This window comes from Bos grunniens, chromosome 5 (assembly GCF_055505025.1).
Source record: "Bos grunniens cultivar Pamir isolate PY7600 chromosome 5, Bosgru_T2T1.0, whole genome shotgun sequence".
Classification (NCBI taxonomy): Eukaryota; Metazoa; Chordata; class Mammalia; order Artiodactyla; family Bovidae; genus Bos; species Bos grunniens.
The window spans coordinates 103,656,429-103,675,186 of NC_141169.1; the positions used below are offsets into that span (position 1 = coordinate 103,656,429).

General features: G+C 44.8%; 1 protein-coding gene across 1 annotated transcript in view; it reads right to left on the minus strand.

Moving 5' to 3' along the window:
• Window positions 1-636: 636 nt before the first annotated feature.
• Window positions 637-18,758, minus strand: part of LOC147372836 (antigen WC1.1-like) — a 60,347-nt gene continuing 42,225 nt past the window's right edge. The window contains exons 9-22 of the mRNA XM_086402111.1: window positions 16,464-16,790; window positions 12,703-13,011; window positions 12,294-12,611; window positions 7,529-7,621; window positions 7,137-7,451; window positions 5,603-5,917; window positions 5,212-5,253; window positions 4,810-5,124; window positions 4,525-4,557; window positions 3,834-3,971; window positions 3,295-3,387; window positions 2,977-3,024; window positions 2,348-2,488; window positions 637-928 (exon numbers count right to left, since the gene is read on the minus strand). Of these exons, the coding sequence (XP_086258237.1) occupies window positions 783-928; window positions 2,348-2,488; window positions 2,977-3,024; window positions 3,295-3,387; window positions 3,834-3,971; window positions 4,525-4,557; window positions 4,810-5,124; window positions 5,212-5,253; window positions 5,603-5,917; window positions 7,137-7,451; window positions 7,529-7,621; window positions 12,294-12,611; window positions 12,703-13,011; window positions 16,464-16,790 (2,633 nt within the window). The 3' untranslated portion in view covers window positions 637-782. The remainder of the gene's footprint in view (window positions 929-2,347; window positions 2,489-2,976; window positions 3,025-3,294; window positions 3,388-3,833; window positions 3,972-4,524; window positions 4,558-4,809; window positions 5,125-5,211; window positions 5,254-5,602; window positions 5,918-7,136; window positions 7,452-7,528; window positions 7,622-12,293; window positions 12,612-12,702; window positions 13,012-16,463; window positions 16,791-18,758) is intronic.

Sequence of the window (18,758 nt, forward strand, 5' to 3'; positions counted from 1 at the left end):
AAATGTGAGTGAGGGCTCCCAAAACTGTGATCCAGGGGATGCTGCCACTCCCCATGGTGATTGCTGAGGAGCTAGGGGAATGCAAGAAGCAGCCATCTGCCGCTCCTTGAGGTGAATAAGGAAACAGGGTTGGCCCCAGATAGCTGAGCTTCATATGGAAGGAATGAATCCAGTGAGACCAGAGGCTTGCATCTTCCCAATAACAGAATGCTAACTTCCTTAACTTGGTACCTGATCTTGATGTTCAGACTGCCTCGCCCTTTGTTGCAAACTTATATATAGGCTGACTTCCCCTCCTGCCTCCTTGGAGCAGTTTTCTCAGAGCTACTGAGATGCTGTCTCCAGGGCCTGGAGTCCTAAACATTCCCACCAAATAAAATAACTCTATCAGGTTCTGACTATATTTTTTGGTTGACAGGTTCATCTTGCTAGGAAGGAGAGTGTGAATGTGGACCAAGTTTAGATGCTTTTTCTAAGTAAGAGTGACCTGGAGCATTTGTGATCCTGGGCAAAGTCATGTCCTCATTAGCCTTTGATGGAGGTGAGAAAAAAAGGCAGTACATCTTGTTTTCCTTTGAGGAAAATGGTGTTTGAGAAACAGACCAATCCTTTAAAAGCATTTAATGTGGGACTTGCTAAATTAGCAACACAGCAAAAAGTTACTTTATTCAGAATATTTCATTTTGAACAATTTCCATATAACACAATTACAGGTCAGTATTACTGTATTGAAATATAGGCAATTAGAATATCTGAGGCTTCATCTCATATTTAATACAACATCATGGGAAAGTCACTGTGGATGTTCCTGGGGCACTGAGTTCAATGTCATCGTACCCAGGGTCCCCTTTGTCCCCCTGGAGCAGCCATGGGCTCTCTTCTCCTTCCCCAGGATCAGCTTCCTCTCCAAAGACAAACAGAGAAGAGCCTGAAATAGTAAAGAAAAGTATGGTTAGAACTGAGACAAAGGGGACCAGACCATGTTGTGGAAGTGAGTAAAGGAAGTGGTGATAACAAAGCACCCCTGGGACCCAGGTGGGGGCAAGGAGGTTCAGGCTGTTTCACACTAGTTACAGTGAGGATGGATCCCGGCTGTCCTCTCAGATCCAGTTCATGTGGTCTCTGGGGCCTCAGTTCATGTGGAAACCCTGCATCACAGGGGACCTGTGCTCACACAAGAGCTCTGGGAAGATCTGCCTCCAGGCTACACAATCAGCAGGGAGATGCCCAAGAACAGTAAGAACATACCAACGAATTTAATGTTCTCCTCTCACAACTGACAGATGTGAAATCATGAGAGGGAGAGTGGAGACAGGAAAATATGAGTTCCTCACTCACAAACCAGCTCTGCTCTTAGTTAACTTCTGTTCCCAAATGTCCACAAATAGTATCAAGGTGCAAACACAGGGCGCCCCTTCCCAGGGAGCACACAGGCCCTCAGACGGAGAAATGCTCTTTTCTAGAGAATGAGTGTCTTCTCTCAGCTACTGAAATGTCTGGAGCAAATTAGACTTTAGCTGACCACAAACTCTGGTCTATGAACTACCAATATGGCTTAATGTTAAGGCCACTGCATATCATAGATTTTGTACATTAGTGCTGACATAGAAACAGAGCTCATCTTAAATTATCAGAATACCTCACAAATTCAATACTGCAGTACATTTTTAAAAATCTCTGACTACCTTTCATGTATAAGACAGCACAGAAGAGTTATCAAAATACTCGTTCTATTTGTGTATTTCATAAATATGCTCAAATAATCAAGTTTTCTTTTCCTTTTGGCCCACTGAACAATGCTTGTGCGATCTTAGTTGCTTGACCAGGGATTGAACTCGGGTCCTAGCAGTGAAAGTGCAGAGTCCTAACCACTGGATTGTCAGGAAACGCCCTAATCTGTAAATTTAAATGCACGCATATCACATATAAAGTGAAAATTTAAGTTGCAGTATGGACACATAAATGCCAAGAGGAGAATGATTCCTCACTGCCAAGAAGTATGATAGCATTAAAGACAGTATACGATTGAGACGGTCACGTCCAACTCTTTGTGACCCTATGGACTACAGCCTGCCAGACTCCTCTGTCCATGGGATTCTCCAGGAAAGAATACTTGAGTGGGTTGCCATTCCCTTCTCCTGGAGATCTTCCCAACCAGGAGGGATCAAACCTGGGTCTCCTGCATTGCAGGCAGATTCTTTACCATCTGAGACACCAGGGAAACCCATCAAATGCATGAGATTACTGACGTTTTGAAATTCTAGAGAGGCTGGGCATTGAGGAGCTCAAATTCACCATTTCCAGGACAGAGACTGAAGATTATAGGAGATGAGCTAACCCCACTCACCTGTCTGAGACCTCATACCATCTTCCTTCACTGGGAGCACTTCCTCTTCGCTACCCTGAGAGGCAGGAGGAGCCCGAGGCACTGGTACCTCTTCAGCATCATCATAATCCTCACCAGGGGCATCAGTCCTCTGATCTGGCACTTTTGAGGGCAGAGAAGTGGTCAGATGAAACCACAGTAAGTGGGTTCATCTGGGAAATACCTAAGATCCCTTGTGACCCAGAGTTTCTGAGCCACTAAATAGAGGCACCAGTCATTCCTTGTTTCAAAAGATTTTTTTCTCTAAGACCATGCTTCAGTTTGAAGTGTCCATAAGCCAAAACATGATTTTACACATCTTTCTCAAAGGAACTCTTATACCACTAAGCATTACTAAAGCATTTTGACAAATTATGCTTACCAGATATTATTTTTAGAAACAATGTGTTTCTGTTGTGATTCTGGACACAGAGAGCCCAGCTCCAAATGTGAGACATGACAGAACAGCCAGAGAAGGGGAAGGATGGACTCCATCTCGACACAATGGATGCTACTGCTCCATCAAAGGAAAACTGTTTCCCTTGCCTCTCATCTCTATGATGGAAACTCTCCTCCCCAACACCCAGCTGAGGCGGGTCCATCTCTATTACCTGGAGCAGATCTGGAGTCATCGTTGTCCTCATCATCTGACAGGAAGCCTAATGTGGAGACGAACATCACACGATGCACAGAATGACCCTCCCCCCACACAAGGGACCAGTGTTAAGGTTGAGAGGGAACAGGCCTGGCTCATGCAGTGTAGATGGAGGCTGGGGGCTCACAGAGCTCTGAGAGGCCATCCTACCACTTTGGAGGAGCTGCCTCTGTGAGTCTGGGGCATGCCTGGGGGCTGCGGATGCTGAGAAGATGAACACAGCCAATGAGAGTTGACAACCAGAGGTCCCAGGAGGGCAGGCAGAGACACCCACCTGGGCTGCCCAGAAGACCCTCCTTCTGTGTCACAAGGTAATCGAGCTCTTCATACACGGCTTCAGCAAGAGCATCTTCATAGCTGGAAAGGGCTGAGAGATTCCCCAGCAGGTCAGATATGCTGCCCCAGACACCCCGGTCCAGCAGGCTGAGAGATCCCTCAGTAGGTCAGAGATGCCATCCCAGATACCCCAATCCAGCAGACACACCCTTTATCTCCCCAGTGTTCACACAGGGCTTGTCAGGACCTCAGGATAGCTTCCCACCCAGTGCACCTGTTGGCGCCTTCTCCCCTCATCTGGCCCTGAATACAGCTCAGCCCCAATTCTGTCTTATCTCACAGGAGAGGCTATGACTTATGAGAGTTCATATACCAGTCCTAAAAGCCTCTGTCTACTCAGCACTTAGAGCTCAGCACAGAACACATGAAGTTCTGCAGACTCAGAACAGAGACCTGCCCCAGGTTCCCCTCCTCACACCTGCCCCATCTCCTGCCTCCACACACTCTCCCTGGTCCCCAGTTCCCCCTGCAGCCCACCTCTGCGCTCTGCTCTCCATCTGAGCAGCTGAGTCACCAGGATGATGAGGACCAGGAAGAGAAGGGCTCCCAGGATGAAGCAGAAGACCCAAGGCAGGGAGAAGATGCCAGAGAGAGGATTTGAGGCTGGTCTGGTCCCTAAGCAGAACAGGAAAGAGGGTTGGAGAAGGTCCTGGGCAGAGAAACCCTCTGTGCCATAATTTCCAGGAGCTCTGAACAATGGTGCCCCAGTCTCAGATACAAGTACAGTAACAGTGATTCTCCAGGTCTCCTCCTCAGACAAGCCAACCTCACTCCAGCCAGTGTTGCCCCAAGGCAGAGCCAGGGATTGTCAGGGAGATGCCCTGCCAAAACAGCCTCTGAGGACACAGCTCATCCCCTGTCCTTGGGCTTCAGGAGACAGAGCATCAAACAGTCCTGGGACCTGCACCTCACTGATGAGGAGACACTCAGGGGCAGGTGGGAGATCCTTAGAATCTGCACCATGGGAACCAGACCCACTTGGACCCTGGGCATGAGAACCTTTTCACCCGGGAAAACAGGGAAGGGGAGTTCCCAAACATAACGCCCTGGCTCTTCCTCAACAGCCAGAGGCTCTTCAGACTCTTTCCTCTCCTGAGCTGTCAGAGAGCCCACAGAACAGGCCCCAGAATCTCAGTATTCTCCCCTGACTGCAGATGGATCATAGTACCTGCTGTAGTCGGGGGCAAAGATGTTCTTGCACCTAAAGAGAAAAAGAGGACTTTGGGTAAAGGGAATTGGCCAGAATGCATAGCAGCCCTTTTTTCCCTCTTGAGCCTGAAATCACCCCTCAGTCTCCACGACATCAGTGTCTGGTCTTCCTGGCTCCCCTGCCCTAGATCAGAGCCCCAGCACCCGGGATGTCTGAACACAAACTCCCCACCACTCCCGGCCCAGCCCACTGCCCCTGCGCTGCCCCAGCTCACCCAGGGCGGACCCCAAGCCCCTCACTCACCAGAGCACCTCACACCAGCATCCTCCTTGTGCTTGCAGTCACTCTGCCCCCAGGGCTCTGCAGCACAGTCCCACAGGGAGGACTCCTGGCCCCTGCACTGCACCTCGTCCAGCCAGATGCTCCCATTTCCAGGGCCGAATGTCGCAGCCTGCAAGGCTTCCAGGGCCTGGCCACAGCCCAGCTGCTGACACACCACCTTGGCCTCTTCCAGGCTCCAGGAGTCATCACACACAGTGCCCCAGGAGCCGCTGTGCCAGACCTCCACCCGCCCTGAGCACTCGGTGTCTCCTCCCCTGAGTCTCAGCTTCTCTCTGTCTGAAAAGGCAGCAGCCCCTCTTGTGACTGCCCTGGTGGGATGAAGGAGCCCCTGGGAGCCACAGGGGAGGGGGCAGGCTGACGTACCTGCGCAGGGGGCAGCAGTTGGACAGCTCTTGGGTCTTCTTCCTGCAGAGGCAACAATGGGAAGCTATAGTTCAGGGACAGCTGTGGGAGGTCTTGTCCCCAAACATGAGTAACTAAGGATTTTTGTCACAGTCAAATGACAAGAGACCACAGAAGCTTCATCATCTACTTGGCTGAGAGGGTCAGTGCATGTTATCAGCAGCTGAAATTACTGTATCTAATTAGTTGTTTACCATAACAACAGCAAACAAACAGACACAGAGACAAATACAAATATACACCTACATTTTGTAGACTCAACCAAAACCCATCAGTTAGATTTGAAAATATGAAATCATACTAATGACGTCCTACATGGTTCGCAGTGACACAGAAACAAAGAGTAAGTCACCTGCACACGAGATGTAGGCTTCCTCCTTTGGAGAGCATGAGTTGTAATTCCAAGGGTCAGAAGGACACTGCCAGAGAGAGGGGTCAGTTCTCTGGCACTGGATTCCATCTACCCAGTGGGGTCTAGAACCTTCCCTGAGACCAACGGAGGTGTTGAGACTTCCACTGTCCCCACAGCCAAGCTGACTGCAGATGATGGACACGGTGACATCATCCATGGGGCTGCGGCAGACACTACCCCAGGTCCCGTTGTAGAAAACTTCCAGCCACCCAGCACACTCCTGGTCCTCGCTCACCATCCTGAGGGCCAGGAACTCTAAGATCGAAAGAGAGGAGACAGGACACAGTGAGCACCCCACTCAGTGCTCTGGGTTTTCCTCTACCCCAGAAATAGTGATCATTCACCCCGACCCAGTGGAGGAGATGCCCACTGGGTGACAAGACTGACTTTTACCTCCCTTTCACCTGACTTTGTCCATTAATGTCTGTACATCTATTTCTACCACAGCAATGTAGAAATAAACAGAGAGGAAGACCAAACTGGGCAGCTGCAGTGATGGGAGCTGAATCCTGATTCCTGACAAAACTTCTAAAAGAACATGTGAAAGAATGTGATGTGGAGAGTGAGGTGGTTGACAGAATAATGGACCCCCAGAGATGTCCACAGTCTAATCCCCAAACCTGTGACAGTTACATTTCAAAAGGGATCTTACAGATGTGATTAATAAGGACCTTGGGATAGAGACATAAAGCTCAAATATTGTGGATTAACCATGTGAGCCCAGCCTTACACATCTTTAAACTCACTACACTAAGAAATGTATCATCTTTCTCAGCCCCAGTCAGAGGGAGATGTGAGTGAGAGAGAACAGTTGGAAGAGGCACTGTTGTCTGAAGAAGAATAAAGAGGGCCCTGAGCCAAGAAATGAGGCCACACAGAAACCACAAAAGGCTGGGAAAGGAGTCCTCCCCAGAGACTCCAGGAAGAATGCAGCCTTGTGGACACTTGGATGTTGGCCCACAGAGCCCCTAGTTAGACTCCTAGCAAACAGAACTGTAAAGGAAAAATCTGAGTTTGCACTATGCCAGGCTCCTCTGTCCATGGGATTCTCAGGCAAAAATGCTGGAATGGGTTGCCATGCCCTTCTCCAGGGGATCTTCCTAACCCAGGGATTGAACCTGCATCTTTTACATCTCCTGCAATGGCAGGCAGCTTCTTTACCACTAGCACAACCTGGGAAACCTAGGATTTCCAGGTGTTACTCCCACAGATAACTGCAGAGTGAGCCCTGCTTTCAAGTGTTAACTGTAAGAAACAGCTCTGTCAGGAAACACTACTGAGAATAAAGGACCAGAATCTCAGCTGCTGCAGGAGGAAGTGAAAGCACCCGGTCTTCACGTCTGCTGGAAAGACAGGCTACATAGGAGGAAGCCTCCTTCTCTGGTCCTTTCAGCATCTCTCCATCAGGGCTCAGACCCCTGTCCTCCAAGGCCCCACCCCCTCCCCCAGCCTGTGGACAGTGTGCAGCGCAGACCTGAGCAGATGACCCCCGCGTCCTCCTTGTGTCTGCAGTCGTGCCGCCCCCAGCCCCGGGAAGGGCACCTCCACACGTGGGACTCATTTCCTGTGCAGTTCAGGTCGTCCAGCCAGATGGGCCCTGGCCCTTCCCCAAAGTGAGCTGACCTCGTGGCATTGAGGGCTTCTCCACAGCTCAACTGCCTGCACACCACGCGGGCATCGTCCAGGTCCCAGCCGTCATCACAGATGGTGCCCCAGGAACCCTGGTCAAGGATCTCCACTCTCCCAGCGCAGAGACCTCCTCCGTCCACCAGACGGAGCTGTCTGCTCTCTGAGAAAAGAGAAATGGGACAATGGGGTGGTGACCTCAGGGGTTGAGTAGCATCTTCTCTCCTGTGGGACCCTCACCTGAGCAGTAGGGGGCGCTCTCCTCTGAGGCCGCAGAGCCTGCTGGTTCAGACACAGAGTCGTTGCACTGGGGCAGCACCTGGGTCTGGTTTCCTGCAGAAACAGCAACAATCAGGGGTCTGGTTGGGTTGAAGAACAGGAAACTGAATTAAACTAAATAACAACCTAGTGATGGAGTTTGAGATGAAAGCTGTAACAGCAGTGAAGTTATTATAGAGTTCAGTTTCTCCATGGAGAGGTCTGCTTCTGACAGTGCCACAATTTTTGTTTAAGCCAAGCTTTACACTGAGAACGAGTTAAATAGTGTGTTCTATACCTAAATCTGGAGAAAGCAATGGCACCCCACTCCAGTACTCTTGCCTGGAAAATCCCATGAACGGAGGAGCCTGGTGGGCTGCAATCCATGGGGTTGCTAAGAGTCAGACACGACTGAGCAACTTCACTTTCACTTTTCACTTTTATGCATTGAAGAAGGAAATGGCAACCCACTCCAGTGTTGTTGCCTGGAGAATCCCAGGGACGGGGGAGTCTGGTGGGCTGCCATCTATGGGGTCGCACAGAGTCAGACACCACTACAGCGACTTAGCAGCATCAGCAGCAGCATGCATAAATCTATATCTAAATAGAAGAAACAAAGCAAAATCTTTTCTGAAAGATTTCTAAAAGTTTTCATCTTCCATGTCTGTCACCAAAAGAAGGAAAAAAAAAAAAAACTCATACAAAAGAGATCAAATGGAAAACCAAAAGGAAAAAGAAGACATTCCCCAAAATTTCCCCAAATATTCAGCTATTAGAGTTACCTGACAGAGAATTTAAATAGCCCTGATTAAAGTGCTCTTAAGATGAATTGACAAAATGTGTTTCTTGGCAGAGAAATTTTAACAACAACAACAAAAAGTTCTAGAGCTAAAAAGCTTAATATTTGAATTTAAGAACTAAAGAATGAATGTATAAGCACATTAGATCAGCATAAGGCAGTTATTAAAACAGAAGATCAGAGGACAAATATTCTATTAGGTTGGTGCAAACATCACTGCGGTTTCAGACCACGAATTTTAAATCATTATAATTAGGCTCAGACATATCTTTATTAATTAAAATAGGAACCATTACAATCAACACATTTTTGCCAATGAGAAATTAGTTTGTTTTTTCCTGTAGTGTAAAGCTGTGCTTTGGGATTTGAGGAACTCTTGGAAAGCATTTTCTGCCTCCTGTTGGTTGTGGAAGCATTTTCTCTGCAAAAAGTTGTCGAGATGCTTGAAGAAGTGGTATTCAGTTGATGAGAGGTCAGGTGAATATGGCAGGTGAGGCAAAACTTCGTAGCCCAACTCGTTAAACTTCTGAAGCGTTGGTTGTGTGATGTGTGGCCAGGCGTTGCCACGGAGAAGAATTGGCACCTTTCTGTTGACCAATGCCGACTGCACGTGTTGCAGTTTTTAGTGCATCTCAGTGATTTGTTGAGCATACTTCACAGATGTAATGGTTTCGCTGGGATTCAGAAAGCTGTAGTGGATCAGACTGGCAGCAAGTTTGGCCTTGGGAAGTGCTTTGCAGCTTCTTCTCAGTCCCACCACTGAGCTGGTCATCTCCAATTGTCATATAAAATCCACTTTTCGTCATAGGTCACAATTCAATTGAGAAATGGTTCATCGTTGTTGTGTAAAATAAGAGATGATGCTTCAAAATGACAAGTTTTTTGATTTGTGGTCAGCTCATCAGGCACCCACTTATCAAGTGTTTTCACCTTTCGGCATTTGCTTCAAATGCCAAACGACTGTAGAAGGGTCAACATTCAGTTCTTAGGCAACTTCTCATGTAATTGTAAGAGGATCAGCTTTGATGATTGCTCTAATTGGTTGTTGTCAACTTCCAATGGCAGGCCATTGCACTCCTCATCTTCAAGGTTCTCATCTCCTTTGCAAAACTTCATTTAAATAAAATTCTTTATTATTTATTTATTTTTGGCTTTGCAGGGTCTTTGCTGCTGCTCAGGCTTTTCTCTAGTTGTGGCGAGTGGGAACTAGTCTTTGTTACAGTGCGCAGGCTTCTCACTGTGGTGCTTCTCATGTTATGGAGAACAAGCTCTAGGGCTTCTGGGCTTCAGTAGTTGTGGTTCCCAGGCTCTAGAGCACAGGCTCAATAGTTGTGGTGCACAGGCTTAGCTGCTCTGCAGCATGTGGCGTCTTCCTGGACTAGGGATTGAACCCATGTCTCCCGCATTGGCAGGTGGATTCTTTACCATAGAGCCACCAGGGAAGCCCTGCAAATCTTCTTGAACAACCACTGAACTATATGTTCATTAGCAGTTCCTGGACCAAATGCATTGTTGATGTTGCAAGTTGTCTCTGCTGCTTTACGACCCATTTTGAACTCGAATAAGAAAATCACTTGAAATTGCTCTGTGTCTAACATCATGTCTATAGTCTAAAATACATATGAAATAAGCAGCAAGTAATAAACCATTAGCAAAATAAAAAGCAAGAAATACACATTAAATGATGTGTAACATAACCAAATTTATTTAAGAATGCATTCCAAGATCAAATGGCAAATTTCAATAATGCAAAACAGCAATGACTTTTGCACCAACCTAACTGCAGGTCACATGGTAAGTGTCCTGGTTATAATGCTGTGTAACAAATTTCCCCCCAAAATTTAGCCACTGGAGGAAAAAATATATACTTCATTTTGCTTAAGACTTCCTGAGTCAGCAATTTGGGAAAGACTCAACAGTTCTGTCTTGGGGTCTTTCAGTGCTTGCACTTAGGTATCATCTGGGGCTGCAATCAGCTGAGAACTGGACTGAACCTGTGGTTACATAAGGAAATTCCTCATAGTATTTTAGTGGTAAAGGGACATCATGACAGCAACCTAATCCAGAAAGATTTTATATGTTCAGAGAGAAATGAGACAGAATGAACCAAAAACTAGCATTGAGGGATTCCAGTTAAAGGTCATCTGGAAATGTTTATATTATTCTTCTAACTTTTCAGTGTCTCATATTACATCAAAATTTTAAAAAAATGTTAAAAGGTGAAAACAAGTCAGAGATAATTCATTCCTAGGACATTGTCCATAAAAGAAATACTAATAACATAAAAAATAAATAAAATGCTTAGGAAAAATGTAGAAGAAGGTGGACAAAACTTCTGAGAGAAATTCAAGACCTAGCTGAATGGAGGGATATATTATGTCAATGGCTTCCCAGATGGCTCAGTAGTAAAGAATCCGCCTGCCAGTGCAGAAGTGGGTTCAATATCTGGGTCAGGAAGAAGCCCTGGAGGAGAGCATGGCAACCCACTCCAGTATTCTTGCCTGGGAAATCCCATGGACAATGGAGCCTGGCAGACTGCAGTCCATGGGTCACAAAACAGTTGGATGCAACTTTGTGACTAAACAACAACGAAAATTATGTCAATGAATTGAGAGATCCAAAATTGTCAAAGTCAGTCATTCTCAAATTTCTGTGTAGATTAAATCTAATCTTAATCAAAATACTCTTATGCTATTTTTTTAGGGAGTATGAAAAATAACAAGCAGATTCCAAAATTTAGACAAAATACAAAACACCAAGAATGACCAACACAGTCGGTAAGAAAAGGAACAAAGTTAAAGGAGTTAATATAAAGTAACCCCTGTAAATTAAAATTATCTAGACTTATTATAAAGTTATAGTAATTAAGAAAATGCAGTATTGGTGCAAAGACAGACAAATGATACAGTGGAACAGAATACAGAGTCTTTAAAAGGACTCAGACATATGTGCTCTTCTGCTTAAGATAAAGGTAGCACTGCAGTGGGGGAAAAAGTCTCTCCAGAAAAAGATTCTGAGTGAATTGGATGTCCATGTGAAACATGACTTATCTTACACAGATATCAATCCCAGAAGGAAGGTACAATTACATGCAAGAGAAAAAGAAACTTTTGTGAGATACTCTAAGAGAATATTTTCATGATCTTGGAGAAGGGAAAGTTCTTTTTAAAGGGATATAAGAAGTATTAAATATATAGGGAAAAGTTGGCAATTGTATTAATATTTCCTTCAAATTAAAAACTTGCTTTATCAAAGGATCCTGTACCATTTAGAAAAAGAAAAGACCAAATGTTAAACACACAAAATAAGTAACATATATTGTGCCCCAAGTCATTGTCATGCTACATTCTAGCATCATATTTATAATAGTCAAGAGCAGGAAACAACTCAAATCTCTAACATCAGTTGAATGGATCAATGGCCATGTTATCAATGAAAGCAATATTCTACAGTAATAAAAATGAATAAAGTACTGCTATAAACAACATCATGAGTGAATCCTAAACATGAAGTTGAGTCGAAGAAGTCACACACAAAAGAAAACACACTGCATCATTTTATATAAAGTTCAAAAACTGATAAAATACTCTATGATAGTAGAAGTTAGATAAGCAGTTTTCCCTGGAGAGGAGGGAGGCCAGTTATTGGAGGCAACAGTGACTCTTGGGGCTGGGAATGTTCTCTTTGCTGCTCTGGGTACATGACTGAAGTCTACACGTATTGCTTATACACTGTCTTCTATGATCATATGTCAATAACAATGTTGCTTTAAAATATATTATTCCCCTTCACACTTCTTGCCCTAACCTGAAAAATGAGTGAACAATGAGGAGCACCATATTTCATCATGAAATATCTTCCAAAGCCAGTTTTCCCTCACTCTCTGCTCTTGGGGACATTTCACTCCAGGAGCATCCTAAGTACCAATAGCCCTTCCCTGTCTCTTACCTGAGCAGGTCACAGAGGCCGTGTTGCCATGGGAACAGTCAGGACCACCCAAGGCAGTCACAGGGCAACTCCACAGGAAGGACTCAGCCCCCGAGCAGTGAAATCGGACTGTTGAGATCTGATCACCTCTCTCCACCAAGTGTGGTCCTCTGGGGGTGGAGATGGCGATTCCACAGCCGAGCTGACGACAGACAACATTGGCATTGGCCAGACTCCAGTGGGAGGCACAGAGCGCTCTCCATCGTCCAGAAATCTTCATCTCCACCTGCCCCTCACATTGAGAGGAGCCATTTGTCATGAGTCGGACTTCTGAGTATGCTGGTAGAAGAAGACAGAGTTTCAGCAAAATCACATGGCTTTCTCACCTGAACAGAGTGTGCAGGGAGGTTAGTCCTGACCTGCATCTCACCTGAACAAACAACCTGAGCAGCTCCACTGTGGTGACAAGTGCCCCCTGGACAAGGCACTCTGGGGCACCACCAGAGCTTACGTTCCTTCCCCTCACACCTGAACTCTTCAGCCCAGACCTGGCCATCAGACTCTCTGAAGAGCTCGTGTCCCAGAACAGACACAGCCTCACCACACCCCAGCTCTGCACAGATGACTTGGGCAGTGGGGAGTGTGAAGTTTCCATCAGACACTAGGGTCCAGTCTTCTCCAGGACGTACTTCTACTCGTCCTGAGCAGGGTCCATCGTCTCCAACCAGACGCACAAATCCTAAGAAAACAACAACAAGAAATCCAGTGAGTGCCCATAGACCTGGTTTGGCAATTGGAAACAATGTCACAGGCAATAATGTGAAAATTTTTCTTTTCCAGGAGTGGTGCCTGGAAAGAGAATTGGACAGTTATTTTCAGAATTTCATGAGCAAGTATTTTCAAGACCAAGTTTCTGAAAAGAAACCCTGAAGGATTTTCAGGGTCAGTTTGAAATGGCTAATTTCCAAAAACATGCATTTTGAGGTTAATTAGGGATGTGAATTTCTCATCTAGAGGCCTGGAAACTACAGAGCCCACGGATACTGCTCTGTAGTGGGCACCAGCCTCAGGTTCAGAGCTGTACTAACCCAGAGTGAAGTAGATCCATAGGCCTCAAGAGGTTAGAGGACTAAGTGCCACACAAGGTTAGAGGGCCATCCTGAGATTTCTGGGGCCAGAATACTGGCCAGTTTTCTCTCAGGAAACAGCACTTAAGTCTCTGAAGATAAGGAAAATCATGCAGGCTGGATCTGTGAGTGCTCAATGACAGTAGACAGACTTCTGGCTTAATAGGAGGAAAGCTAGACATTATAACAAGATTTCACACATGTTTCTTAAAATTTTTCACAGTGAAAAATTCCAAGAAATTTCTTAGGTGACCTGATTTTGGAAAGTTGTCCAGAAATCAGTTTGGATAGGAAGAAAGCTCAGAGTCATAGGAGAAGGGGCTGGTCATAGCCATCTTTCTTGAAAGCTTAGAATTTATCAAAGAACCTGGGAGAGAGTGAGTTCTCAGTGGGAGCATGTAAAACAGCTGAGGTTTTTAATTACTTCATACTAGACATGTGATGGAGAAGGCAATGGCAACCCACTCCAGTACTCTTGCCTTGAAAATCCCGTGGGCGGAGGAACCTGGTAGGCTGCAGTCCATGAGATCGCTAAGAGTCGGACATGACTGAGCGACTTCACTTTCACTTTTCACTTTCATGCATTGGAGAAGGAAATGGCAACCCACTCCAGTGTTCTTGCCTGGAGAATTCCAGGGACGGGGGAGCCTGGTGGGCTGCCGTCTATGGGGTCGCACAGGGTCGGACACGACTAAAGCAACTTAGCAGCAGTAGCAGCAGCAGACATGTGAACTTTAGGAAATGCTAAAGAGTGAAGATGAGTTAAAGTATTTTAATCCTGTCTATATGCTATTTTTTCCTTTCCTATTTGGGTTCTTGAGAAATAGCTACCATGCTATAAAGAAAGAGAGGAAGAGAGCAGAAGGCAAATAGTGAAGTGAAGTGAAAGTCACTCAGTCATGTCTGACTCTCTGAGATCCCATGGACTATACAGTCCATGGAATTATCCAGGCCAGAATACTGGAGTGAGTAGCCTTTCCCTTTTCCAGGGGATCTTCCCAACCCAGGGATCGAACCCAGGTCTCCCACATTGCAGGCAGATTCTTTACCAACTGAGCTGCAAGGGAAGCCCAAGAATACCGGAGTGGATAGCCTATCCCTTCTCCAGTGGATCTTCCCAATCCAGGGGTCTAACTGGGGTCTCCTGCACTGGAGGTGGATTCTTTGCCAACTGAGCCATGAGGGAAGCCCAGAGAGCAAATTAGCCATACATAATTTAGAAATTTTCAAATTGCCAAAGCCTCAATATGGATGAAAGATAGAATATTTGGGGGAAATATTTGTCCAACAAATTTTTGACACATTTTATCCCCTGTGCTCCTCCCATCAACCAGTTCACCCTGCCACCTTTCCCATTTCTCCCACTGCAGACAAGAGAAAACAATCTTAAGAACCACAAATGGGTGCAAAGGAAATTCTGAACGGGAAGAACTTCTGTAGGAGTGGAGTGAGGTAGGGTGTGTGGTAGGTTAAATGGGGAGTGGATGGGGTATGAAACTGAGACAGAGACCAAAGAAAAAACTCATGATCATGGTTTGAACTTCAGGGACCATATTTTGGGTAGAGGAAGGTAATCCAAGTAAAAAAGAAACCCACAACATAAAACACTTTATTTAACACACTTGTCTGGTTTCAAAGTATGCTCATGATAATTTATGTATATGGTGAAATTCTTTCTGGTAAAGGATTCTGATTATATAAATATGTGAACTTTGAAGGTTCAGAAAGAATATTCTAACAAAATAAAAATCTACTACAGAAAAACAGGAAAGAACAGAAAAGACCTAAAAGAAATTAAAGACTTGAAGGATCAGCTTGACCACTTATACAATGGTGAGAGAGAAGATGGTCTGCTTGCCTTTTATTATTTATCACTCTCATCTCCCCAGAGAGACACAGGTTAGAACTTCTAGTCTGGTCTGGTTGGGAGTTTGCTCATAGGCAACACATTCTAATTAAAGCATTTTCAGTCAACACTTTTTAGTTGCTATATTAACCCCGAAGATTATAGATTAGGCAGAACATGAAAGAAATATTTGTTATATGCTGTTTTATGTACCCTGATATATGTTAAATGCTCGAATATACACTGAATAATCAAAAAAGTCTTATACACATAAGGATAGACTCTTCTGAGACAAATTAAGACTTTTTTTGTTTTCTATTTGATTTTAAAATTTGTGTGGGAGATTATGTGTGTGAAAACTGCGAGAAAGTTTGTGGAATAGAAGGCTGATGTCAGTTGATAAGGATACTAAATATAATAAAATATATCCTTCTCTGGTCTCTTGCTGTACAGACATCCTGCTTTCTTAGGCACACACAGCATCCTCCACACCACTCCTGGACCATCAGTGCTGCTCAGAACACCCCACATGTGCCTTTTTCAGTTCCTATTACAGTCCCTCTCCCTCCCAGCTGCCATAACTCTCTTCTACCTTCTTCAAAAATTACATCTGTCCATTACTCCTATTCATTTCAAACAAACCCCCAAATTCAATTCTCTTAAATCATTGAAGTCATCAGGTATAAACTATATAATTTCTTACCATAAAACACAGAAATTGTATTACTTCCACTTTTGACTTGTCAGTGTATGGCTAAGTGTTCTTCCAAAGTTTTGGCCTATACAGATGTCTTAAAATAAAAAATGGGCAGAGAATCTCTGATGGTAACAATCAAAGGAGAACCTATCACTCAGAGCACTTCATCCAAAGTTCTCTGGTCTTACCTGCAAAGGCCTATGAATATTTACATCTAAAATTTCAAAAGAGACTTGCAATTTGGCACAAATCCATCAATTTCTGTCTCATGTGATTGATCTTCATCTTCATTATGAAGATCAGTTTTCATTGGAATAGTTTAATCTACTATGTCAGTAAGATCACTGGAGAAGAAATAGCAGAGACTTACAGCAGGAAAGTAAATGAAGCAGAAGCTTTGTGCATTCACGGAGGATGGGTCTGTCAGTCCTCTCTAGCCCATCTATATCCTATTGCCCCAGTGATCAGACACCAGCTTCCATGGCGCTTTTCATTCTGCCATCACAGGGTAATACACTGACCATACCTGAGCAGACGACTCAGTCTGCAGTCATCGTTCTCATGACTGCAGTTGTGCACTCCCCAGCCCCAGGAAGGGCACTTCCACACGTGGGATTCCTTTCCTCTGCAGTCCAATGCGTTCAGCCAGATGGGCCCTGATCCTGCCCCAAAGTGAGCAGACCCCATGGCATTGAGGGCATCTCCACAGCCCAGCTGCCTGCACACCACGCGGGCATCGTCCAAGTCCCAGCCGTTATCACAGATGGTGCCCCAGGAGCCCTCGTCAAGGATCTCCACTCTCCCGGCGCAGAGACCTCCTCCGTCCACCAGGCGGAGCTGTCTGCTGTCTGAGGAGAGAGAAATGGGACAACGGGGCATTGACAAGGGGGATAAAGGTCTTCTGTCCTGTGGGACCTTCACCTGAGCAGTAGGGGGCGCTCTCCTCTGAGGCTTCAGAGTCCCCTGGTTCTGACAGGGAGTCATTGCACTGGGGCAGCACCTGAGTCTGGTTTCTTACAGCAGTGATAAGAGAATAATAACATTGAAAATGGGCAAAAACAGGAAATATTACACTACTGAGTAGGGTGAGACAGAAGTGTTAACCTTTGATTTGTAGAGTTCTGCACAGCATCTGAGAAAGACTTAAAAGAAATGTTAATCTCTACCAGGAGCAATTGAATGAGTTCAGAGTCACAGGTATGGGCTGGCTGCTTAATGGATTCCTTATAAATCACACACACATTGGTGCCCTTGACCTGAGAGCTAAAGGGATTAGATTAAAGGAAATGGAGTCAGGACCCGGCCTCATCAGAAGCCCTAGGTAGCAGCCATGAATCCTCTATCATTAGAATCATTCTCCTTGGTACAGTCACGCAGAATTGAAAAACAAATGGACCTTGAGATGTCTTGGTTTGCCCCAGAATATTTCACTGATGGCTCTAAGCTTCAGACTCCAGATCTGGATACTTTGTTTTAAGAAAATGTGATCTCTTTGAGTGGATTGGGCAACCTTGCACGAGAAATGTCTCAGGTGATATTGATTGACATTGACCAGATTACACTGGGAATCTTGGAATGCTGCTTCTCTCAAGTAAATATTATCTTTTCTTGCACTTTGTGTCAGGAATCGCTATTATTCAAAGTTAGGGGTTATTTGTTCTCCAGGGGGAAAATATTATGCATTTATAATTTTACCATAGAACAGAAATAGGTTAAATTCTTGCTCTGAAAGCATTTGAACAAACGATACTGACAGACTCACTGCGTTGTTCTTCTTTAATACATAAAAAGCAATGTAAAGAAAGGTTAAATGATGTCTATTCAGTGTTGCATTTTAAGTGAATGATCAAGTAGAGAATAAAATTTAGAATTTTATACTTTCATGAAGAAGGGTTCCAATGGAGGGTTCACAGCAGGCCAGTGGTCTGCTGGATACAACTTTAAATGCTATAAAATGTTAGATAAAAAATGAAGATATTAGACATTTGTGGACACAATATGAACTAAACATGCTAAAATTCTAAAGAATGGAGATCATTTCATTGTTAACCAAGGATCTGAAGCTTCTCTTTATGGGAATTTCCCAATTTGTTGCCGGGGTTAATGGATCAAAATGTGACAGAGAAGCCTGCATGATTTGGGGGTTACCTGGTGCTGCAGTGACAAAACTGGAGATTTGAGAGCCTCTCTCATATAGCAGATTTTCTCCTCAAATATCTGCCCAGTAAACACGCTGTCAATGGCAGGAGGCCAAAGAACTGTGTCAAACACCTTGCAAACAGAGTGGATATTCCTTCATCCCCCTGACTGCTGAGCTACCAAAACATTCAGGTTTTCAATTATAAACTCTAAAAGCCCATAACACAGGGGCAGAGAAATCAGGGGTAGACTGAGTGCTACAAATACTGCAACCCAGACTTGTTACAGCTCAACCCTAGCTAGTATTTAGACATCTGGGTGGTCTGAACCCCTTCTCCCACTTGCTTAACAAAACAGAATATGAATCCTTTCAGGTGTTAGAAAATGTATCTGGGATATCTTATTTTCTTATGCATCATTTTTCTCATTCAGTTAAAAATTGCATGGTATGTAAACAGATGGATGACATGACAAATTTAAAAATTGAAAAAAGGAAGGTAAGAGAAGGTAGAGACACACATGCTAGATATGCTGGACTTAGCAGATAAGGATTTTAACTATGAACAATGTGTTTAGGGGGAAAAGAGGAAAGGAAAGAATCAATAGGTGAAAAATGTTAACAAATAATTGTAACTATAAGAAAATCAAAGGAACAGTTGCCAACTGAAAATGAAATA